This window comes from Corythoichthys intestinalis, chromosome 9, assembly GCF_030265065.1.
Source record: "Corythoichthys intestinalis isolate RoL2023-P3 chromosome 9, ASM3026506v1, whole genome shotgun sequence".
Taxonomy (NCBI): Eukaryota; Metazoa; Chordata; class Actinopteri; order Syngnathiformes; family Syngnathidae; genus Corythoichthys; species Corythoichthys intestinalis.
In genome coordinates, this window is record NC_080403.1 from 10,798,545 (window position 1) to 10,820,135 (window position 21,591).

At 40.5% G+C, this 21,591-nt stretch overlaps 1 protein-coding gene across 1 annotated transcript; it reads left to right on the forward strand.

Annotated features, from left to right (window-relative positions):
* Window positions 1-118: 118 nt before the first annotated feature.
* On the forward strand, window positions 119-21,591 carry LOC130922103 (twinfilin-2-like). The gene is made up of 12 exons (XM_057846628.1): window positions 119-1,247; window positions 3,805-3,882; window positions 3,967-4,145; window positions 9,128-9,223; window positions 9,296-9,400; window positions 9,477-9,491; window positions 9,601-9,636; window positions 11,351-11,356; window positions 15,880-15,999; window positions 16,071-16,221; window positions 18,613-18,734; window positions 19,108-21,591. The coding sequence occupies exons 1-12, from the start codon at window positions 1,223-1,225 to the stop codon at window positions 19,273-19,275; spliced, it is 1,101 nt and encodes a 366-aa protein (XP_057702611.1). The 5' UTR covers window positions 119-1,222; the 3' UTR covers window positions 19,276-21,591.

Here is a 21,591-nt window from a genome sequence, read left to right on the forward strand (position 1 = left end):
GAGTAAACTAATTTCGGCCGCTGGTATCCGGGATCTTGTTCTTTCAGTCACGACCCACAGCACGTGACCCTAGGTGAGGGTAGGAATGTAGATCGACTGGTAAATAGAGAATGTCGCAATTTGGCTCAGCTCTTTCTTCACCACAACAGAACGGTACAGAGTTCGCATCATTGCAGAAGCTGCACCGATCCACCTATCGATCACCCGCTCCCTCCCACCCTCACTCGTGAACAAGACCCCAAGATACTTGGACTCCTCCACTTGGGAAATGATCTCATCCCCGACCCGGAGAAGGCACGCGACCCTTTTCCGACTGAAGACCATGCTTTCGGATTTAGAGGTGTTGATCTTCATCCCAACTGCTTCATGCTTGGCTGTGAACCACTTCAGTGAGAGTTGGAGGTCACGGCTTGATGAAGCCAACAGCACTACATCATCTGCAAAAACCAGATAAGCAATACTGAGGCCACCAAACCAGACCCCCTCAACGCTACGGCTAGAAATTATGTCCATACAAGTTAGTCCAACCCTCAATGGGAACGAATCCGACTTACTGCAGGCAATGCGGACAGACTCTGGCACCGGTCGTACAGGGACCGAACAGCCCTTACGAAGGTCGTTTGTTTTAAACGAGTTCTGAACTTTAGGGGAATTGGTGTTTGTATGATGTATTTTAGGAACACATTTCTGAATTCATTTTATATGGGTTTTAATGCCATATGGGAGCTTCACAACGATAAACCACAAGAACACTGCCCTTTACTCATCATCCTTTGTCGAGGCAGCAATGTTGAAATGGTCAGATTCTTACCCGGTGTCACATTTCCGCGAGTTGGAATTTGAGATGCTGCTGCTGATAATGAAGTTATGAAGGAGTGCTAAAATATCCTAAGCTGCACAAGAACAACACCTGGGCACGCCTGCGAATTGCCAAGCCGGCAGACCCTTGGGGCAGTGGTCAGTGATCCGCAGAGGTTTTTAGATCAGTGGTCAGGCTTCCATATCCACTGACAGCTACAATATTACTCATCCGCCGCCCAGTTCCGCAGATTGCATTTCAGGTGTGAAGAATCTCCAGCGTCCCCCAAGAGAGTTGTTGTCACTTGTGCGCGTGGGTCCATCAGTCTGCCACCAGCAAACAGGCAGACTTCCTGCAGAGCCAGAAGAGCAAGGACAGAAAAAAAGCATCTGGAGCTGCTATTTTCATGAAACTGACTGAAACATGTCACACCAAACTGGGATTAATGGTATTTTTGCATGTTTTTCCACATTAACTTCAAATTTAGCTTATTTTATGCTATACTGTTTGAGCTGTACCATTGCTTGGAATTCAATTTCGCATGTTTCTTATTTTACAACTATAGGTTCTATCTTGTAAAGTTCCTTGAAAATATGTACGTTAAAATATTAGGCTTGCTTAGGTGTAACTTTCTACCTGCTCTGAATGTAATTGTTTAAAAACTAGATGTCAGACTTATATTCATCATTTTAAGGAGCTTGAATATTCAGTATACTGAATAAATGTTATGGGGTTTGATAACAGTAGCACATAGTGATGGTTGGCCTGAGGCACACTTCTTTCACCTTTCTCACCTGATCATTCATTATTCATGAGATTGCTGTGTTTGGTAACCATGGTGACATGTAACACATCTCCGTAGGCCCTATCTAGTTTTCAGCATTAAACTTATGGGTTTGGCATCTCTGGTCCAAAATGTGCATTTGTGCCTATTTGAAAAGTATTGATCCTTATTGTAAGACATCTCTGTTTAAAAAGCTTTGGCAAGTGACTCCAGTCAGGATCAGATGTTCTTACTGTTGTGTCTCAGGTTCTTATGGTGTCAGCAGCTTTACCCATCGTAAATAGATTCTTTTTTTTTTTTTTTTTTTTTTTTTTAATGGTGGGGCTACAATAACTTGCTGTAAATATCCTTCTATAACCATCCCATATATTTTCTTAATTTAGTATCGCCTTCAATCAAAAAATTCATTGGCAATATGTAAAATATGAATCAACTGCTACATAATAATTGAGTATTTTGGCAACATCAAAAATCAATACGAGAAAAAATTCTGCAGAGAAATAAAATTGTAATAATTAAAACTTTGTGACTAGGAAAAAAATAAAAGAACGTATGATGACTGATTGCAATGATTTTGGATATTTACGAGCTCATATGTTAAAACTTATTTCACAATTGCATCACTGCACTCGATTAAATCTAAAAAATAATGCAGTGGTTTATATGCTTTACTCTTATGAGCAGTGTTGGGCACGTTACGTTAAAAAAGTAATTAGTTATAGGTACTCACTACTTCTTCCAAAAAGTAACTGAGTTAGTAGCTGAATTACTCTATAGTAAAAGAAACTAGTTACCAGGGAAAGTAACTATTTCCGTTACTTTAAAAAGAAGTTGTATGTCAAAGAATTAGAAATTTTCTGAGCAGTGTTCGAGTCAGTTGAATAGAGAAAAACAGACAGGTAGTTGTGTTATAGAACCTTGTAATATTTATTGCACCTCACCAGCACAAATTTATCCTACACTTGAAGTGCAACAAAAATAAACAGTAAGATTTTTCGCCACTAGCTTTGTGGTAACGTGTGTAGTTGTTAGGTGCTTCAGCAGATTTGAATTGCTTACCACAGATGTCGACAAAGGCTTTGCCCCGGGACATAAATTACACTTTACATGCACGTTCTTTCATTTAATTTCGACCAACTTGAAATAGTGTTTATAACTCCACCTCGTAAAGGACAAATTTTCCTTTGAGTGCTCTGCCATCATATCCCTCTGCATCTGTTTTGCGTGTGTGTGTGTTTGCCGCACGCGCTGTTCCGGTTTGTGTGTGAAAACACCGGCTCTGATTGGCTTGCCATGACACATGACTAAGCCTCAGCCAATCACAATCACTTCCATCGCATCTATCCAGGAGGTGCATTCAGATAGCCTCGTCCCACTACTCCTCCCGTCACCCTCAAAGCGTCTGCCATCCTCAAGATGGAAGCAGCATTCTTGCTGGCTGACAGCGGGGGATGGGAACGAGGCTAGCATTCAGGTGTAGTAAACACAGAAACGTTAGCAAGCTTTGGAAAGCATTGTCTAATTGAATTAGCAGGCACAAACAGCCTGGAGTCATAAGAAGTATGTGCGCTATTCTCGAACCTGAACGCACCACAAGTCTTGGATGACAAATAAACAGAGCAGAGTAGACTCGCTACGGCTGGTAGTTTCTTTAATTTATTCAGAGTAAGTAACGCACCACTTTTGACCGTCAGTAACTGTAACAGCGTTGCAACGGCGGAAAAAAATAGTTAGATTACCCCATTACTGAAAAAATAACGCCGTTATTCCCAACACTGCTAATGAGTAATGACACAAATTACTTGTATCACAAATCAAAATTCACCTATTTAAGTTAGTTGTTATAAACAGTGGTATTCCAAGCCTACATGTTTCCCTGGGCAACAAGACACTTTGGCGGTCCTAAATGAATGCTCTCAATAATGAAAATTAGTACTGTATTGTAAAATATATGGTAACTAATAAAATTATGGGAATGTAAAGAAATTAACTGGGTTTATGAAGCACAATCAATCTCAAAGATATATTCAGCATGAAATAAAGGGTATATAATTTGTTAATCTAAGCAATACTTTGTAAGTGTTTCTGAAAAAGCCAAATGTTTTTTTTTCATGTCACTGTAGCAGTGGACAGCTGAAAAATTCGCTCATAACTCATGTCAAGGCAAAAAAATAATGTCCCTAGTGTTGCATTTCATCCATCCTTTTTCTAATCACTTTAGCATCATCAGAGCTTAAAGATTTCTTGGTCCAAGCAAAGGGAGGTGCCATTAGAATATTGAAGATCATCATCCAAAATGGTAAGCACCCTATTTTTTGGGAGTAGGATACAGCTTTAAGGTTTGGATATATTAGCTGTTGCTGACTTAATATTTTGTTCACAGAGGAGTTGGTGCTAGAGTCGTGCACACAGCCAGCACAAAGCTGGGACAAGGACTATGACCACTTCCTGTTACCTCTGCTCATGCCACAGCAGCCGTGCTACATCCTCTACCGGCTGGACTCCCAGAATGCACTGGGATATGAGTGGATCTTCATCGCCTGGTCACCTGACCAGTCACCAGTATGACCTGAGGATGAACCATTGTGCAAACTCTGTTCAACCATTCACTGCCATTGATAGCAATGGACATCATATTCTTTTTAACCAGTGTTGTTTTTGGCAGCCCTTTTAATTTTTGTCTTAGTCTTTTGGATGATAATACTTACTAGTCTTAGTCATATTTTAGTCATCAAAATGTGTTTGTTGTCTTCGTCTAGTTTTTGTTGACGAAAACTCAAGACTCATTTCGTCTAGTTTTAGGTATCGTTTACTAAAAATGTTTTTGCCTGTAAATTTTTTTTTTAAAAAGCGAATGTTATGCTAACGCTATGAGTTACGTTTAGTGTGTGATTACTCAGCACTGACCTTTAAAGGCTAAAGCAACATTGCATATTCTCTCTGGCCAAGGAAGCAAATTTTATCGTTAAGTGTTCGCAGTGGCGCCTCCAGAAATTTTTCATAGGGGTGGCCAGATGGGGCCACTTAAAATCTTGGGGTGGCCAAAACTAAAAGCCATAATTTCAGGTTTTCATTATATTATTGCAGTAAAAAGGTCAGGGGAAAACTATCAGAAAGACTTAAAGACACGGCTACTGATATACTTTGGTGTATTGTGTAATATTTGAAGTTACTAATGATTTAATGTGCATAGTCCATAACTGTCCAGTCAACATTTTGAGTTCCACAACAATTCTGTTTTATTGTGTTATGTATATATTAGGCATAAGGTGTACATTTAACTAGGGCTGTCAAGCGATTAAAATTTTTAATCGAGTTAATTACAGCTTAAAAATTAATCGTAATTAATCGCAATTCAAACCATCTCTAAAATATGCCATATTTTTCTGTAAATTATTGTTGGAATGGAAAGATAAGACGGATATATACATTCAACATACGATACATAAGTACTGTATTTGTTTATTATAACAATAAATCCACAAGATGGCATTAACTTTATTGACATTCTTTCTGTGAAAGGGATCCACGGATAGAAAGACTTGTAATTCTTAAAGGATAAATATGAGTTTGTATATTGTGACTAAATATTGCCATCTAGTGTATTTGTTGAGCTTTCAGTAAATGATACTGTAGCGACTTAACTGTTCTGCACAAATGCATGATGGGAAGTGGTGCAACCATGACTGTGTGTGGTGGCTGCAAAAGCTCTATGTTCTCTGCGTTGGGTACACTACAGGGTGCTAAGAAAAAGATCAACTCCTGTCATTCTTCCCCACGTCGCTTCCCACAATATTTATAGCTGCTGTGGGAGAGATGACAAAGCTTTTGCCAATTAAAAGCACGGCCCCAATGAATGCTTGTATCTACTCCACTCTGCCTCTTATCTCTGTATATAAGTTAAAAGGCGCCATTGTAGGCTGTTTGCGGCAATGCGTGAATGAGACGTACCGCGAAGGCATTAATTGCGCTAAAAATTTTCACGTGATTCTTTTTTTTTTAAATTAATTAGCGCCTGTTAACGTGATAAGTTTGACAGCTCTACGTTTAACAAAACAAAATAAATGCATTCATTTGGGAAGAAATGCATAACTGATGCTACAACAATCTAACGATATACTGGCAAGCGGGGTGGGCAGTGGGGTGGCCAACCAATTTATATGGTCACCCCCTGGTGGCGCCACTGAGTGTTCGTTGATGAAATATTTTCGTTTTCGTCATCATTGACAAAAACAACAGTTTTCAACTTAATCACTGAGGTCACTCAGGTATACGAGGAGTAGAAGCATTTGCACCACTTGTAAATTTGGAAGTTCACCCACTTACAAAATTTGTACAGGTCTGAAATATATTTCCACTTATAAAGACATAATCTAAAAAACTTTTGGAACTCACATGGTGTGATTTTTCAATAATTTATTTGTAATTTACTGGGGTTCATAGGTATTTGTACCCCTTTGAAAATCTGTGCTAAAATGTAGCGCAGAAGCCTTTTATATATTTATTTGTTTATTTGTTTATTTTTTTTGCAATTGTAGAGGTCAGAAGATTTCTGTAGTTCTTCACCATGTTTTCACATATGGATTGAGGTCTGGAGACTGGCTAGACCACTCCAAAACCTTGATATGCTTTTTACGCAGCCACTCCTTGGTCAGCTTGGCTGTGTGCTTCAGATCATTGTAATGTTGGAAGATCCAGCCACAACTCATCTTCAAGTCTCTGACTGAGTGAAGGAGGTTGTGGCTCAAAATCTGATGATACATTTCACCATTCATCCTCTGCTTTATGCAGCACAGTCGTCCTGTCCCCTTTGCCGAAAAGCAGCCCCAAAGCATGGGGTTTCCACCCCCATACTTCACAGTGGTGATGGTGTTCTTGGGATTGTACTCATCCTTCTTTTTCCTCCACACATGATGAGCAAAGTTTACACCAAAAAGTTCTACTTTGGTCTCATTTGACCACATGACTTTCTCCCATGACCCCTCTGCATTATTCAGATGGTCCCTGGCAAATTTCAGACGTGTCTTCACATGTAGTGGCTTCAACAGGAGAACCTTCTGAGCAATGCATGATTTTAAACCATTGCACCGTAGTATTCTATTGACAGTAGTCTTTGCAACTGTGCATCCAGCTTTCTTCAGGTCATTGACCAACTGAACCCTCACTTTTCTCATCATGAGTGATGCCCCATGAGGAGAGATTTTACATGAAGCCCCAGTCCTAAGTAGATTAACAGTCATGTTTAGCCATTACCATTTTCTAAGAATTGCTGCAACTGTTGATTTATTCTCACCAAGCTGTTTTTCAATTGTCCCAAAGCTTTTTCAGCTTTGTGGAGTTCAGCAATATTTTTTTCTCTGGAGTCTTTTGAAAGCACTTTGGTCTTGCCCATGGTAGCAGTTGGATTATGACTGACTGTGGGGTACACAAGTGACAATACTGAGCTCAAACGTGTGGTGGGTGAGTGGTTACTCATGGGTTAAAGGTGGACTTTATTTTAAGGTCAACTCAAAGGTCGACTCTTTGAGTTTCATAATATTTGCTGATTCTCAGGGGTATAAATACTTATGAACCCCAGTAAATTACAAATAAATTATTTTTTTAAAAATCATACAGTATGAGTCCCCGATTATGTCTCTATAAATAGAAACGCATCTCTAATTGAAATTTCAAACTGCTACCTATTTTTTAAGTGGTCGAAATTGCAAAATCCGAGGTACAAATACTTGTGCTTCTCACGGTATGTATCGTATTCTCAGAGTACAGTGGGGCAAATAAGTATTTAGTCAACCACTTATTGTGCAAGTTTTCCCACTTGAAAATATTACAGAGGCCTATAATTGTCAACATGGGTAAAGCTCAACAATAAGAGACAGAATGTGGGTGGGGGGGGGGGGTTAAAAAACAGAAAATCACATTGTTTGATTTTTTAAAAATTTATTTAAAAATCATGGTAGAAAATAAGTATTTGGTCAATACCAAAAGTTCATCTCAATACTTTGTTATGTACCCTTTGTTGGCAATAACGGAGGCCAAACTTTTTCTGTAACTCTTCACAAGCTTTTCATACACTGTTGCTGGTATTTTGGCCCATTCCTCCATGCAGATCTCCTCTAGAGCAGTGATGTTTGGGGGCTGTCGTTGGGCAACACGGACTTTCAATCCCTCCACAGATTTTCTATGGGGTTGAGATCTGGAGACTGGCTAGGCCACTCCAGGACCTTGAAATGCTTCTTACGAAGCCACTCCTTTGTTGCCCTGGCTTTGTGTTTGGGATCATTGTCATGCTGAGAGACCCAGCCACGTCTCATCTTCAATGCCCGTGCTGATGGAAGGAGATTTCCTCTCAAAATCTCACAATACATGGCCCCATTCATTCTGTCCTTTACACAGATCAGTCGTCCTGGTCCCTTTGCAGAAAAACACCCCCAAAGCATGATGTTTTCACCCCCATGCTTCACAGTGGGTATGGTGCAATTCAGTATTCTTTTTCCTTTTTTCAAACAAGAGAACCTGTGTTTCTACCAAAAAGTTCTATTTGGTTTCATCTGACCGTAACACATTCTCCCAGTCCTCTTCTGGATCATCCAAATGCTCTCTAGCGAACCGCAGACGGGCCTGGACGTGTACTGGCTTCAGCAGGGGGACACGTCTGGCAGTGCAGGATTTGAGTCCCTGGCGGCGCATTGTGTTACTGATAGTAGCCTTTGTTACTGCGGTCCCGGCTCTCTGTAGGTCATTCACTAGGTCCCCCCGTGTGGTTCTGGGATTTTTGCTCACCGTTCTTGTTATCATTTTGGCGCCACGGGGTGAGATCTTGCATGGAGCCCCAGATCGAGGGAGATTATCAGTTGTCTTGTATGTCTTCCATTTTCTAATAATTGCTCCCACAGTTCATTTCTTTATACCAAGCATTTTACCTATTGCAGATTCAATCGACCCAGCCTGGTGCAGGTCTACAATTTTGTCTCTGGTGTCCTTCGACAGCTCTTTGGTCTTGGCCATAGTGGAGTTTGGAGTGTGACTGACTGAGGTTGTGGACAGGTGTCTTTTATACCGATAATGAGTTAAAACAGGTGCCATTAATACAGGTAACGAGTGGAGCCTCGTTAGACCTCAATAGAAGTTAGACCTCTTTGACAGCCAGAAATCTTGCTTGTTTGTAGGTAACCAAATACTTATTTTCCACTCTAATTTGGAAATAAATTCTTTAAAAATCAAACAATGTGATTTTCTGTTTTTTTTCCCCCACATTCTGTCTCTCATGGTTGAGGTTTACTCATGTTGACAATTACAGGCCTCTCTAATCTTTTCAAGTGGGAGATCTTGCACAATTGGTGGTTGACTAAATACTTATTTGCCCCACTGTATGTGTTGTGGTAGATGGTAAAAGAAGAATGTAGGATCTAACTAAATGGAATGGACGTCCATCACTGTCAATGACAGTTGAATGAGTTAAATAGCAGTCGTCACACAACTGCCACTGATTAACCCAAGTACACTTTTAATAATGGCATAACAGGAAAACTGTATGTATTGTGCAGGTTAGACAGAAGATGGTATATGCTGCAACTCGTGCCACTTTAAAGAAAGAGTTCGGTGGAGGACACATCAAAGATGAGCTCTTTGGCACAGTTGAGGTTAGTGGGCTGAAAAAAGGATGTCCCACTCCGACCCAATTAACTTTTTTAATCTGTTGTCTGCATTGGCAGGATGACGTCTGCTTTCAGGGGTACCTGCGTCACGTGACCTCCTGTTGTTCTCCAGCGCCTCTCACAGCAGCCGAACAGGAACTACAACGGATTCGCGTCTCAGAGGTGAAGTTGGGGAGAAGCTTATTTGAATTTGAGGTGGAATTGTGAAGGCAACTAAGCATGTTTCTTTTCTCTCCAGGATAAAGTTGTATGGGTAAGTTCCTCGTTTAACTGCCTTATTTAATTATTTCCTTAATTGTTATTGATTTGTGTGTGTGCATGTGTGTTTATCAGTTATGAGCTAACTTTTTTTATCCCTACAGGATGAGCGTAGACGAATTGGGATTCCACGTGCAAGAGTATGTAACAATATGTAGAGTTGTTTCTATATATGGTGTATTTCGTACTTGATTAATCTATTTTTTATTAAACCTCAGAAGTCAGCTACAATAAATAAAAATTATTTTGAAAAGTAAGCTTAAAATGGTGAAATCATGATAATAAATGCAACTTTTGTTAGTGGTTAGCAGACAATTGCACAATTGTTACTATGAGCCGAGCCAAAGGTACAGTGGGGTAAATAAGTATTTAGTCAACCACCAATTGTGCAAATTCTCAGACTTGAAAAGATTAGAGAGGCCTGTAATTGTCAACATGGGTAAACCTCAACCATGACAGACTGAATGTGGGGGGAAAAAAACAGAAAATCACATTGTTTGATTTTTAAAGAATTTATTTGCAAATCATGGTGGAAAATAAGTATTTGGTCAATACTTTGTAATGTACCCTTTGTTGGCAATAACGGACGCCAAACGCTTTCTGTAACTCTTCATTCTTTGCTTGGTGTAAACAAATCAACTGAGGGAGCAATTATTAGAAAATGGAAGACATACAAGACCACTGATAATCTCCCTTGATCTGGGGCTCCATGCAAGATCTCACCCGTGGCGTCAAAATGTTAACAAGAACGGTGAGCAAAAATCCCAGAACCACACGGGGGGACCTAGTGAATGACCTACAGAGAGCTGGGACCACAGTAACAAAGGCTACTATCAGTAACACAATGCGCCGCCAGGGACTCAAATCCTGCTCGGCCAGACGTGTCCCCTTGCTGAAGCCAGTACACGTCCAGGCCCGTCTGCGGTTCCCTAGAGAGCATTTGGATGATCCAGAAGAGGACTGGAAGAATATGTTATGGTCAGATAAAACCAAAATAGAACTATGGTAGAAACCCAGGTTCTTGTGTTTGGAAGAGAAAGAATACTGAATTGCACCATACCCACTGTGAAGCATGGGGGTGGAAACATCATGCTTTGAGGCTGTTTTTCTGCAAAGGGACCAGGATGACTGATCTGTGTAAAGGAAAGAATGAATGGGGCCATGTATCGAGAGATTTTGAGTGAAAATCTCCTTCCATCAGCAAGGGCATTGAAGATGAGACGTGGCTGGGTCTTTCAGCATGACAATGATCCCAAACACACAGCCAGGGCAACAAAGGAGGGGCTTCGTAAGAAGCATTTCAAGGTCCTGGAGTGGCCTAGCCAGTCTCCAGATCTCAACTCCATAGAAAATCTGTGGGGGGAGTTGAAAGTCCGTGTTGCCCAACGACAGCCCCAAAATATCACTGCTCTAGAGGAGATCTGCATGGAGGAATGGGCCAAAATACCAGCAACAGTGTGTGAAAAGCTACTGAAGAGTTACAAAAAAACTTTTGGCCTCTGTTATTGCCAACAAAGGGTACATAACAAAGTATTGAGACGAACTTTTGGTATTGACCAAATACTTATTTTCCACCATGATTTGCAAATAAATTCTTTAAAAATCAAACAATGTGATTTTCTGTTTTTTTTTTTTCCACACTCTGTCTCTCATGGTTGAGGTTTACCCATGTTGACAATTACGGGCCTCCCTAATATTTTCAAGTGAGAGAACTTGCACAATTAGTGGTTGACTAAATACTTATTTGCCCCACTGTATGTCCAGTTTGTTACCTGTTGTGGGCAAGTTGAGTCAAGTCACGAGGTTATATCGAGTCCGGTCGTGTCGAGTCATTAGGTTATGAGTCGAGTCAAGTCAAAGGTTGTACAGACGAGTTGTGTCAAGTCAAAAGTTTTTCAAGTCGAGTCACAGGTTAGTCAAGGCCTTCGCCATTGTATCCCAGCCCACCCACAAAGCATTCAGGTTTATCTTTGAGGGAAACCTTGCAGTCAATTTAAACCGATGTAAACAAAAAAACTATGCAGTATAGTCTGCAGGGAATAAACCAGCATTAAAGCGGAAGTTCAGATTTTTTTTACATTAGGCTTAATCATTGAGTTAGGGGGGGGTTAATTAATTGGGGGAGTTGATTTCAAGAAATTACGTGCAGTTTGTAAGTTATTTGTTAGTTTCAGGGCTACAGAGTGGCTAAGCTAGCGTGAGTCAATGGTGTCTTCCTAGCATGCCAATATAAAACAATACACATCTACGAACGGATCCAACTTAGTAAAAAAAAAAATTTTTTTAATGACCATTGTTCCAAAACAGCCATGTGCCCAAAACAATGTCACACCACACTGAAGTAATTCATTTCATTCTCAGGACTGTTTTTATTTAGATGCATAGCACGACCACAATAGAGAGGAGTGCTTCACCACTCGTGCTCACGCTGCATTCGAGGAATGTGGGAAGTCGGACTTATCCCACTCAGATAGTACCAGTTGCGACCTCAAAGTGTTCCTAACAAATGTAAACAGCAAAGATGGCTGATCGCGACAAGTTGTTTTATATTTTGGCCATCAAAAGACATTTTAACCTCGAGCAAACCTGCCTTCTCGTAAGCGATCAAATATTGGAGGCGTTCCAATGATATTTTTCCAGATCGGCGTTTGGAAACTCTGACTTCCCACCGCCCTCGAGTGCAGCATCGGTCTGCTGAGTTAACTGACGGCTGGCAACATGGCGAAATGTGCATTTAGATGCTGTGGAAAGACAGAAGAAATGGGCAAAGAAAAGTTTCCACAAATTCCCTATGAAGAACGAGGAACAATTTAAACTGGTTACTTTCTGCTTGCTAGAACATAAAAAGTCAGCGGTGAAAAAAAAAACGATGTGATATCACTCCGCTCTGCTCCTCTGCAGAGCTGCTGGATTACAAATGTTGCTGTATATACTGTAATTATTGACATGCAAAGGGCAGTTTAAATAACTTTATCCTGAAAACATAGCCAACACTATTGATTGCATGGGTCATCGATGAGTTTCATGTGTGCACAAGCCCGTCGACAGAGGGGGGCAACCGGGTATGTTGTCCCAGGCCTCAGGACCATAGGGACCCCTGAGTGACCCTTAATTTATTTTACTTTACATTCACATACTTCTTTTTTTATTTAAATCCTTGTCTGATTAAATATTATGTTCTACTCCATATTTACTTAAAAACTTTAACATATTAAATATTTCAAATATATACTTTTTCCTTTTTTTGTACAACATCCCTCCCCACCTTCTCTGTCTTAGCAGAGAATTGTTTGACCCCGCTCTGGCACACTCAAGGCTACACTACATACGTAGTAGCCAATTGAGCTGCGGTATGACAAGACATGCAGCTCCCGTTGAGCTGAGGAGAGAGAAGGTGATGGGAGATCAGGGATATATGTTAGTCTGTGGGGAGCAGGTGCGCGAGGCTGACTCTGGTCTGGCGGCTGGATTTATGTTGGGTTTACAACCCAAGCATTATATGTATTATATGTATGTACTGTATATGTACACACATGTATATATACAGTATATATATACATATTAGGGGTGTAACGGTACATAAAAATCTCGGTTCGGTACGTACCTCGGTTTTGAGGTCACGGTTCGGTTCATTTTCGGTACAGTAAGAAAACAAAATGCAAAATATAAATGTGCTAGTGGTTTATTACACACCTTTGTGCTTTCAACAATAGGAACATTAGCCTATACAAAGCTAGAATTCTGCTCAAAAACTAGTGGGTATTTAAAGATAATCCAACAACAATTTGCCTTACAGACCCCGCGTATTGGTCAGCTTTCTTTCTGAAAGAAAGAAGAAAAAAGAAGTCCTGTGTTTAAGAGAAAAGCAATCCCAATGACAAAGATTTAAGATGTATTTTACAAATGAAATGCCTCAATGAATCATTTTTTATCTTATGAAAGGTTTTCAAAAGCTTTATTCGTGGATTTTCTCAAGTTAAAGCGCCACACAGAAATTAATAAATTGAATTGTGTAAGCAGGAGCTGTGTATTATTCTTATTATTTAATTACTGGTGTTTTAGCTCATTTCAATTTATTTCATTTAAATGGGCTATTATTTATTTTATTATGTGTTTATATTTCACAAATGTGATGTAGTATTCATTTATATTGTATATTTTATGTTATATAACTTTAGTTCCCATGTGAATATTAGTTCCTACTTGTTTTGTTGTGGTAGAAGGGTTTTGTATTGAACACGTCGCCGTGTTGGTTATTATTATAGCAGAGAAGACAGCAGTTAATCAACAAAGACAAGTCAACTGTGCGATCTACCACTCAAGAGATGTGATGGACTCAAAAAGTGGGTTACAATTGCATATTAGTTTGAAAATCGACCGTATCCACCGTATTTTTACACAAGTGATTTCCGATCTGCCCGATCCTGGCTACCGGTAGTAGTATTGACGCAAGAGGGTTGCGTCTCACGTCAAATAATAAACTCTGCCGTTCTTTTCGCAAGCGTCGTGTTGAGCCGCTTCTGGGACGCGTCTAACACGCGGCCGCACTACGACTGGTGAGCATTGGCTGATTGACTTTAACGCCCGCGTTTCACTGCGTTTTCGCGGTGGCCACGTTGTTGCGCCGTTGACGTTTCTGGGTTATAGACTGTCCGTGTTGGTCCTCATTAGAGTAGAGAAGACGGAGTAAATATTATCTACACAAAGAAACTGTAACCCGATCAACTCACAGCCTCGAAAAGAAAGGGTTACATTACGTCAGAAACTCGTTCAGTACGCCTCCGTTCCGAACCGAGCACCATGTACCGAAACGGTTCAATACACGTACATGTACCGTTACACCCTTAATATATATGTATATATTTATTATATGTATTATGCGTAATATAGCAAACGTTAATATGAAGCACACTGTTACGTAACACACTGCTACGCATTTTCTTGTCTTTGCCACATGGCGTTATATTGCTGCCTCTATTCTGAGCAAGCAAGAATGGATTTTGATTGCTGCCTCTATTCTGAGCGAGCAATAATGGATTTTGAGCACAGAAAACACCCCTCTCTCTCTTGCTCAATTTCTGCACACCTTTGCTGCCTCTATTTTGAGCTAGCAAAAATGGATTTTGAGCACACCTCCTGCTCTCACTAAATTTCTCGACTCCCTCGCGTGTGCTCAACTGAGCGCGCAGAGAAAAAAAACTGATGAGCGCAGGAGTCGAAAAATTTAGTGAGAGCAGGAGATGTGCTCAAAATAAATTTTCGTTCGCTCAGAATAGAGGCAGCACAGGTGTGCAGAAATTGAGCGAGAGGAGGAGCGGTGTTTTCTGTGCTTAAAATCCGTTATTGCTCGCTCAGAGTAGAGGTAGCAATATAACTCCTTACTTCCAGTGACTGTAGCTGGAGGAGAGCGAACCTTCATTAAAATGAAAATGATTTTAAAAAATACCTACGCTCCACCATATCACAGGGCAGGCTTAACAACCTAGCCATGCTCTCCATTAAGCGTCAGCTTGCTCAAAAACTGGATTTCACTGATGTTATAAATGACTTTGCTGTCAAAAAAAATCTAGACGCATCACTGTTTGAGGGCTTGATAACCCAAGGGATGTGGAGGGGGCAGGCACAGGATGTTTAGTTATACTGTTTGGTTGCTTAGCAGGCAGGCATAGCACTCTCAGTTGTATTGTATTGTACCCTACATGGGACAATAGATGGAAATTGTTTATATTGTGTCACATCACATATAAACAATTTGTCTGTGAAATTTAACTGTCCATCTCAAATTAAATAATTTGAAATTTTACACTATCATTGCTTGCAAAGCGTTAAAAGTACTGTGTATGTTGTCGTGGCAAGCCGGTGGCAGGGCTGGGGCGGGGTGGGGGGGACCCTATAATGGTCTCTTGTCCCCGGGCCCCTGCCAGTCTGTTGACAGCCCTGTGTGTGCATATGTTGTTTTTATTGGCATGGTGAGTCAGCCCAATTGACTCGCCCTAGCTTAGCCACTCCGGAGCCCTGAAACTAACAAATAACCAACAAAGTAACAAACTACACAGAATTTGTTGAAATCAACTCCACCGACTAATTAAACCCTAGCTAATTCAGAGATTAAGCCTGATGTAAAAAATTCTGAACTTCGCCTTTAAGGTGTTTCAAGCAGATCACTGGCAGGTGGGAACCAATCTACGACCCAGGTTTTTTGAGTCAGCTTGTCGAGTCTTGAGTCATTTTCTCACGAGTCAAGTCGAGTCGCGTCTCGAGTTATTGCCTAACAAGGGCTAAACTGCTCTACTTTAGTCATTCTCTAGCGCTCATTTTAGCTTTATACTGTGTACACCCTGTTTGCAGCCTGACGTGTTTCTATGTGGTGTCTTGTGGGTTAGGTTCCAGTGGAATTCGGTATCGACAAAAAAGTCTCTCGGGGTCTTGCGTTCCCTTTACAAGAAGAGGCCAAGCAGGCACTGGAGCAGTTGAAGCAGAAACACATCAACTACATACAACTAGTAAGGTTTAATGTAAGTGTTTGGCCATATTATGCGTCCACCGTGCAAAGCCTCCCTGTTTTGGATTACAGAGGTTGGACGTGGAGAAAGAGACCATCGAGCTGGTACACACCAAGCCAACAGAGACCCGTGAGCTCCCGTACAGGATCCCCACAGATTCTCCTAGATACCACTTCTTCGTCTTCAAACATTCCTACCAGGGCCGCATTCAGGACGCTTTAGGTCAGTTATACTGCAATTTAAAAATTCATGGATTATTAGACACCTTGCCCCCAAACGTTTGCATAAGAAATGTCGAACAGGTCTGAAGAGTTACTACCTTCGTCTCACGAGATGTTGAGAAGATTGTACCCTTACTGAACCTACTAAACCTACCCCCCTTAATTGAAACATTTCATTTAACCATTACTGAATTTGACCATTATTATATTTATTATGCCGTTTTTCACTTTCGTTATGGTACATCTCATAAACTGTTGGCATTTGGTCATCAACTATTGTGAAACCAGACCCCAATTTTCCTATTGTTGTTAGGTTATGAAACACTTTACAGAAGTAAGGAACAAAAATCCACATTTAATTTACAAAATAAATAATTTAAAGACACATGTATATCACGTTTACACTTACAATTGTGGTCAAAAGTTTACATATACTTGTGAAGAACATAATGTCTTGCCTCTCTTGAGTTTCCAGTTATTCCTACAACTCTGATTTTTCTCCGATAGAGTGATTGGAACAGATATTTCTTTGTCACAAAAAACATTCATGAAGTTTGGTTCTTTTATGACTTTATTATGGGTTAACAGAAAAAGTGATCAAATCTGCTGGTTCAAAAATATACATACAGCAACACGAATTAGCAATTTCTTGTGAGTGATTATTGACTTGAACAATCATTGACTTGAACAAGTCAGGAAAGTCACTTGGAGCCATTTCAAAGCGGCTGCAGGTCCCAAGAGCAACAGTGCAAACAATTGTTTGTAAGTATAAAGTGCATGGCACTGTTTTGTCACTGCCACGATCAGGAGGAAAACGCAAGCTATCACCTGCTGCTGAGAGAAAATTGGTCAGGAGGGTGAAGATTCAACCGAGAATCACCAAAAAGCAGATCTGCCAAGAATTAGAAGCTGCTGGAACAGTGTCAACAGTCAAGCGTGTTTTGCATCTCCATTGACTGAGAGGCTGCCGTGCAAGAAGGAAGCCCTTGCTCCAAAAGCGGCACCTTAAGGCTCGACTGAAGTTTGCTGCTGATCACATGGACAAAGATAAGACCTTCTGGAGGAAAGTTCTGTGGTCAGACGAAACAAAAATCGAGCTGTTTGGCCACAATGCCCAGCAATATGTTTGGAGGAGAAAAGGTGAGGCCTTTAACCCCAAGTACACCATGCCTACCGTCATGCACAGTGGTGGTAGTATTATGCTGTGGGGCTGTTTTGCTACCAATGGAAATGGTGCTTTACAGAGAGTAAATGGGATAATGAAGAAGGAGGATTACCTTCAAATTCTTCAAGATAACCTAACGTCATCAGCCCGAAGATTGGGTCTTGGGCGCAGTTGGGTGTTCCAACAGGACAATGACCCCAAACACACATCAAAAGTGGTAATGGAATGGCTAAATCAGGCTAGAATTAAGGTTTTCGAATGGCCTTCCCAAAACCCCATTGAGAACTTGTGGACAATGCTGAAGAAACAAGTCGATGTCAGAAAGTTAACTGAACTGCACCAATTCTGTCAAGAGGAGTGGTCAAAGATTCAACCAGAAGCTTGCCAGAAACTTGTGGATGGCTACCAAAAGCGCCTAATTGAAGTGAAAATGGCCAAGGGACATGTTACCAAACATTAGCGCTGCTGTATGTATATTTTTGACCCAGCAGATTTGATCACTTTTTTCTGTTCACCCATAATAAAGTCATAAAAGAACCAAACTTCATGAATGTTTTTGTGACAAAGAAGTATCTGTTCCAATCACTCTATCAGAGAAAAATCAGAGTTGTAGAAATAACTGGAAACTCAAGAGAGCCATGACATTATGTTCTTCACAAGTACTTTTGACCACAACTGTAAATATATTTGTTCATGTTAAAAATATTTTTCAGAGATCCTGATTAAGAAACTGAGGGTAAACATGACAACTGAAAGCACAGAAAATTAATTGCTTAAGTGGCGGTGGTGGTGGTGGTGGGGGGCTACTTTGCGTTTTTTGCGAAAAACGGGGGATCACTGTATACCCCTATAATATACTGTACCTAGCCAATTTCATTGTGATCCGTTCAAGAATAATGGTGTTATAAATAGATAAATGATAGCATACACACTGCCAACAACAACATGACTTGACAGGCCTGTAAAACATTTAAAATGTGAACATCAAAATAGTACACTCATTGCAAGTAACCACATAAATTACTATGGCACGACATCAAGAAACCTGTGCAGTTCTCTCACGATGAATCAGTGCAGTTTGACACTAATGCAAACTACAAGCACATTCATTATAGTATTTCTAAAATGATACTTCCCAGACCGGGGCATCAGTAGCATGTTAGTGTTATTGCAAATAAATATCTATAACAACACATAATGTATGTTTTGATATGCTATCGCTTCCAGTTTTCATATATTCCATGCCTGGGTACACCTGCAGCATAAAGGAGCGTATGTTGTACTCCAGCTGCAAAAACAGGCTCTTGGAGGAGGTGGAGAAAGATTACCAGCTGGAAGTGATCAAAAAGGTATGGATCTTCCAAAGCAATAAATACTGGTATGTAAATCTGGAGTATAAATCTGATTGGTTAAATACAAAAGTCTCAACTGACATGGGCCAGCATTACTGATTACTTCAGAAAGTTTTAAAGCAAAATGAATGTTTATCATTTTGATGCTTAACTGAGCTTTTATAAATTGGCATTCACTGGCATTATGGATGAGACCGCTTTGAAATGGAGTTTCGCGTGACTTGAACGGCAGTTTGTTTTTTTTTCCCCCCCAGAAAATTCTTCACTTTTTCACCACAGGGGAATTCCAATGTGAACCTCTCTTTACTTTATCAAAAAACATTAAGCGATACCAATCTGACTTTGCCAGTGTCCTATGACATGTGTGCAGATGGAGATAGATAGTGGTGACAGCCTTACAGAGGACTTCTTGTACGAGGAGGTCCACCCAATGGAGCAAACTTTGAAGCAAGCGTTTGCCAAGCCCCGTGGACCAGGTGGCAAGAGAGGCAACAAACGTCTGATCAAGGGCGCAGGGGATAACGGCGAGGAGATTTAGACACGGCCTCATCTGCAATAGACACTTCACAAGCAAAAGCAAAATTATTACTTGAGAAAAAAGGTTTAAATTGTACCTGCTTAATTTCATCCACGGTATAGGAATCCAATTTAAAACATGGATAAAGAGTGACAGTAAAGCATAACAATACACTGAACATTCTATATACATTTGTTGACCAAAAATGGTCAAAAAGCATGCAAAATCTTGTAGATTAAAGAGAAAGAAATGGTCAGGTCTTTTTTACAGTTTAAAGCATGGCCCAGGTTTTCTTCATGACATATTTGAGGAATACTTAGCCAGGCCATTGGTGAGCCTGGTTTTCGTTACCATGACGACAGTAAGATTTTAAAGTGCGTATGACAGGATAAAAAAAGTCTTAAATAGCATTATTATATGAATTAGAATCATATTTTGAGACGATTCGACTATATACAACAATTTGGCAAAGCACAGATGACGAGAAATGAGTCTTTTAATCTGCTGTTTAGCCACGCCTGCCCCAAATGGAGGATGATATTGGCAGGTTCATGAGTTCATCTGATTTAGAATTCGGCCCACTGAGGGGGAATTATTCAGAACGAGGAAAATGCGACGAAGAGAGCAGCAAAATGTCATTGTTTCAATCTATCTACTACAATATTTTTACAGGAACTTCTTTTTATCCAAGTATTTTTCCCCAATTGCTAAATAAATGGTATGGTCATGACAAATAACAGTCTTGTGCTGAACGGAATATGAAATATTAAAAATGCATTCATTCAATAGGACATGGCAAAATTACTCCATAATGGTCAAATCTGTCGACTTCTTGGCACATCTGAACGATATATTTTGTCATTTCCCTGCCCCGGCTTTGGAGAGCGTAAACAAACCAGGACGCGTGACAGTTAGCCGACATGCTAACCTGAACCGAGTGACATCTCAAAGTCTTATTCTCGCTTTTCGAAGCGAAAAATCACACAAAACTACCCCGTCTCATGTCACACGGCGGCGGGGTTGTCGATTGTCTTCGCTGATTTGCAACCCGCCCGGTGGCGAGCAAGTTACAGCTCGTCATTCCCCTGCTGTGAAGCAGCTGAAGAATGACCACCGGACAAACCGGCAGATGTCGGAGGAGCTCGTACCTGCCACATGGTCAGCGCGTCTGTGGCATAAATTAATTCTTAAAAACACGGCGAAGACGTAAACAGTGGGAGAGCGGCGTGCAGTTGTTGTGTGCAGCTAACAAGGCAGGATGTGTCTGAGGAGAACTTTTCTACATGTCCGTCCATGATCAAACGTAACTAAATATTCCTTTATTTAAAGAAAGTTTGTAGATTTTAATTGTTAATCGCTGTATTCGCGGCCATTTTTAACACAAAGTTGCAGTTTCTGATGCGGTGAAAAATTTGACAGAACACCGGGCACACGAACAGGGCAATAAGCCGAGTATAGCGCTCTGCCGGCGGTGGGGTGTGTGACAAGCTGCCGGTCGTCGGCCGAGAGGCATTCTCAGTGGACAAGGAGCATTGTCAGCCACAAAATGCAAGCCACCTCCGTATTAAAATGTGTGCCATTATCCCAGTATTTGACATAATATAGAACACTATGTTTACTCACTTTCTCGTAAGTCCAATGGTCCCACAGTTGTCGCACACTTGTTTTGGCTGATCTCGGGGTGAACGGGATCTTTCTGAAACCCAAAAAGGCTCACACGCCTCTCCCTGGTGCAGCTACAAAAGCCTGCAGCCGTTTGGCTGGCGTGGTGCGAAAAATAAACTAATTAATCCGTAAAATCAGCTGAATCCGCAGTCCATCTGCATGCTATAAAGCACTGCTGTACTGTGAGATGATGACCCGTTCTAAACCCAAGACTGGAGCCAGAAATCACTCATTTTCATGGCGCGGGATTCAAAAATTGAATATATAAAACGATGGCTTCCACACACATCCAAGTGGTCCATTTTATTCAGGAGCATAAAACAATGCGAGAAATATGAAATAAACATGCTTTTTGGTGTCATACGCACTTTAACACTACATTGGCACTACATTTTGTGATTTACAAAATGGGAAACTCAGTTAAGTAATTTTATTCATGGATGCAGCATTTCTTAAACTAAACCGTTTGTATGTCAGTGTTGACGTATTGTTTGTGACAGTAGCATGTGAATTATTTAGAATTTCTTAAATTTCTGCATAAATTAATTTGCAAAATTTAAAATACTTTTCCTTGTTTTCTTTTTTAACCTGCAACCTTTTTTCGATCATGCCACTTAAAACAATCTCAAACGAGAATTTTTGGGAAATCGAATTAAAACCGTAATTCAAATA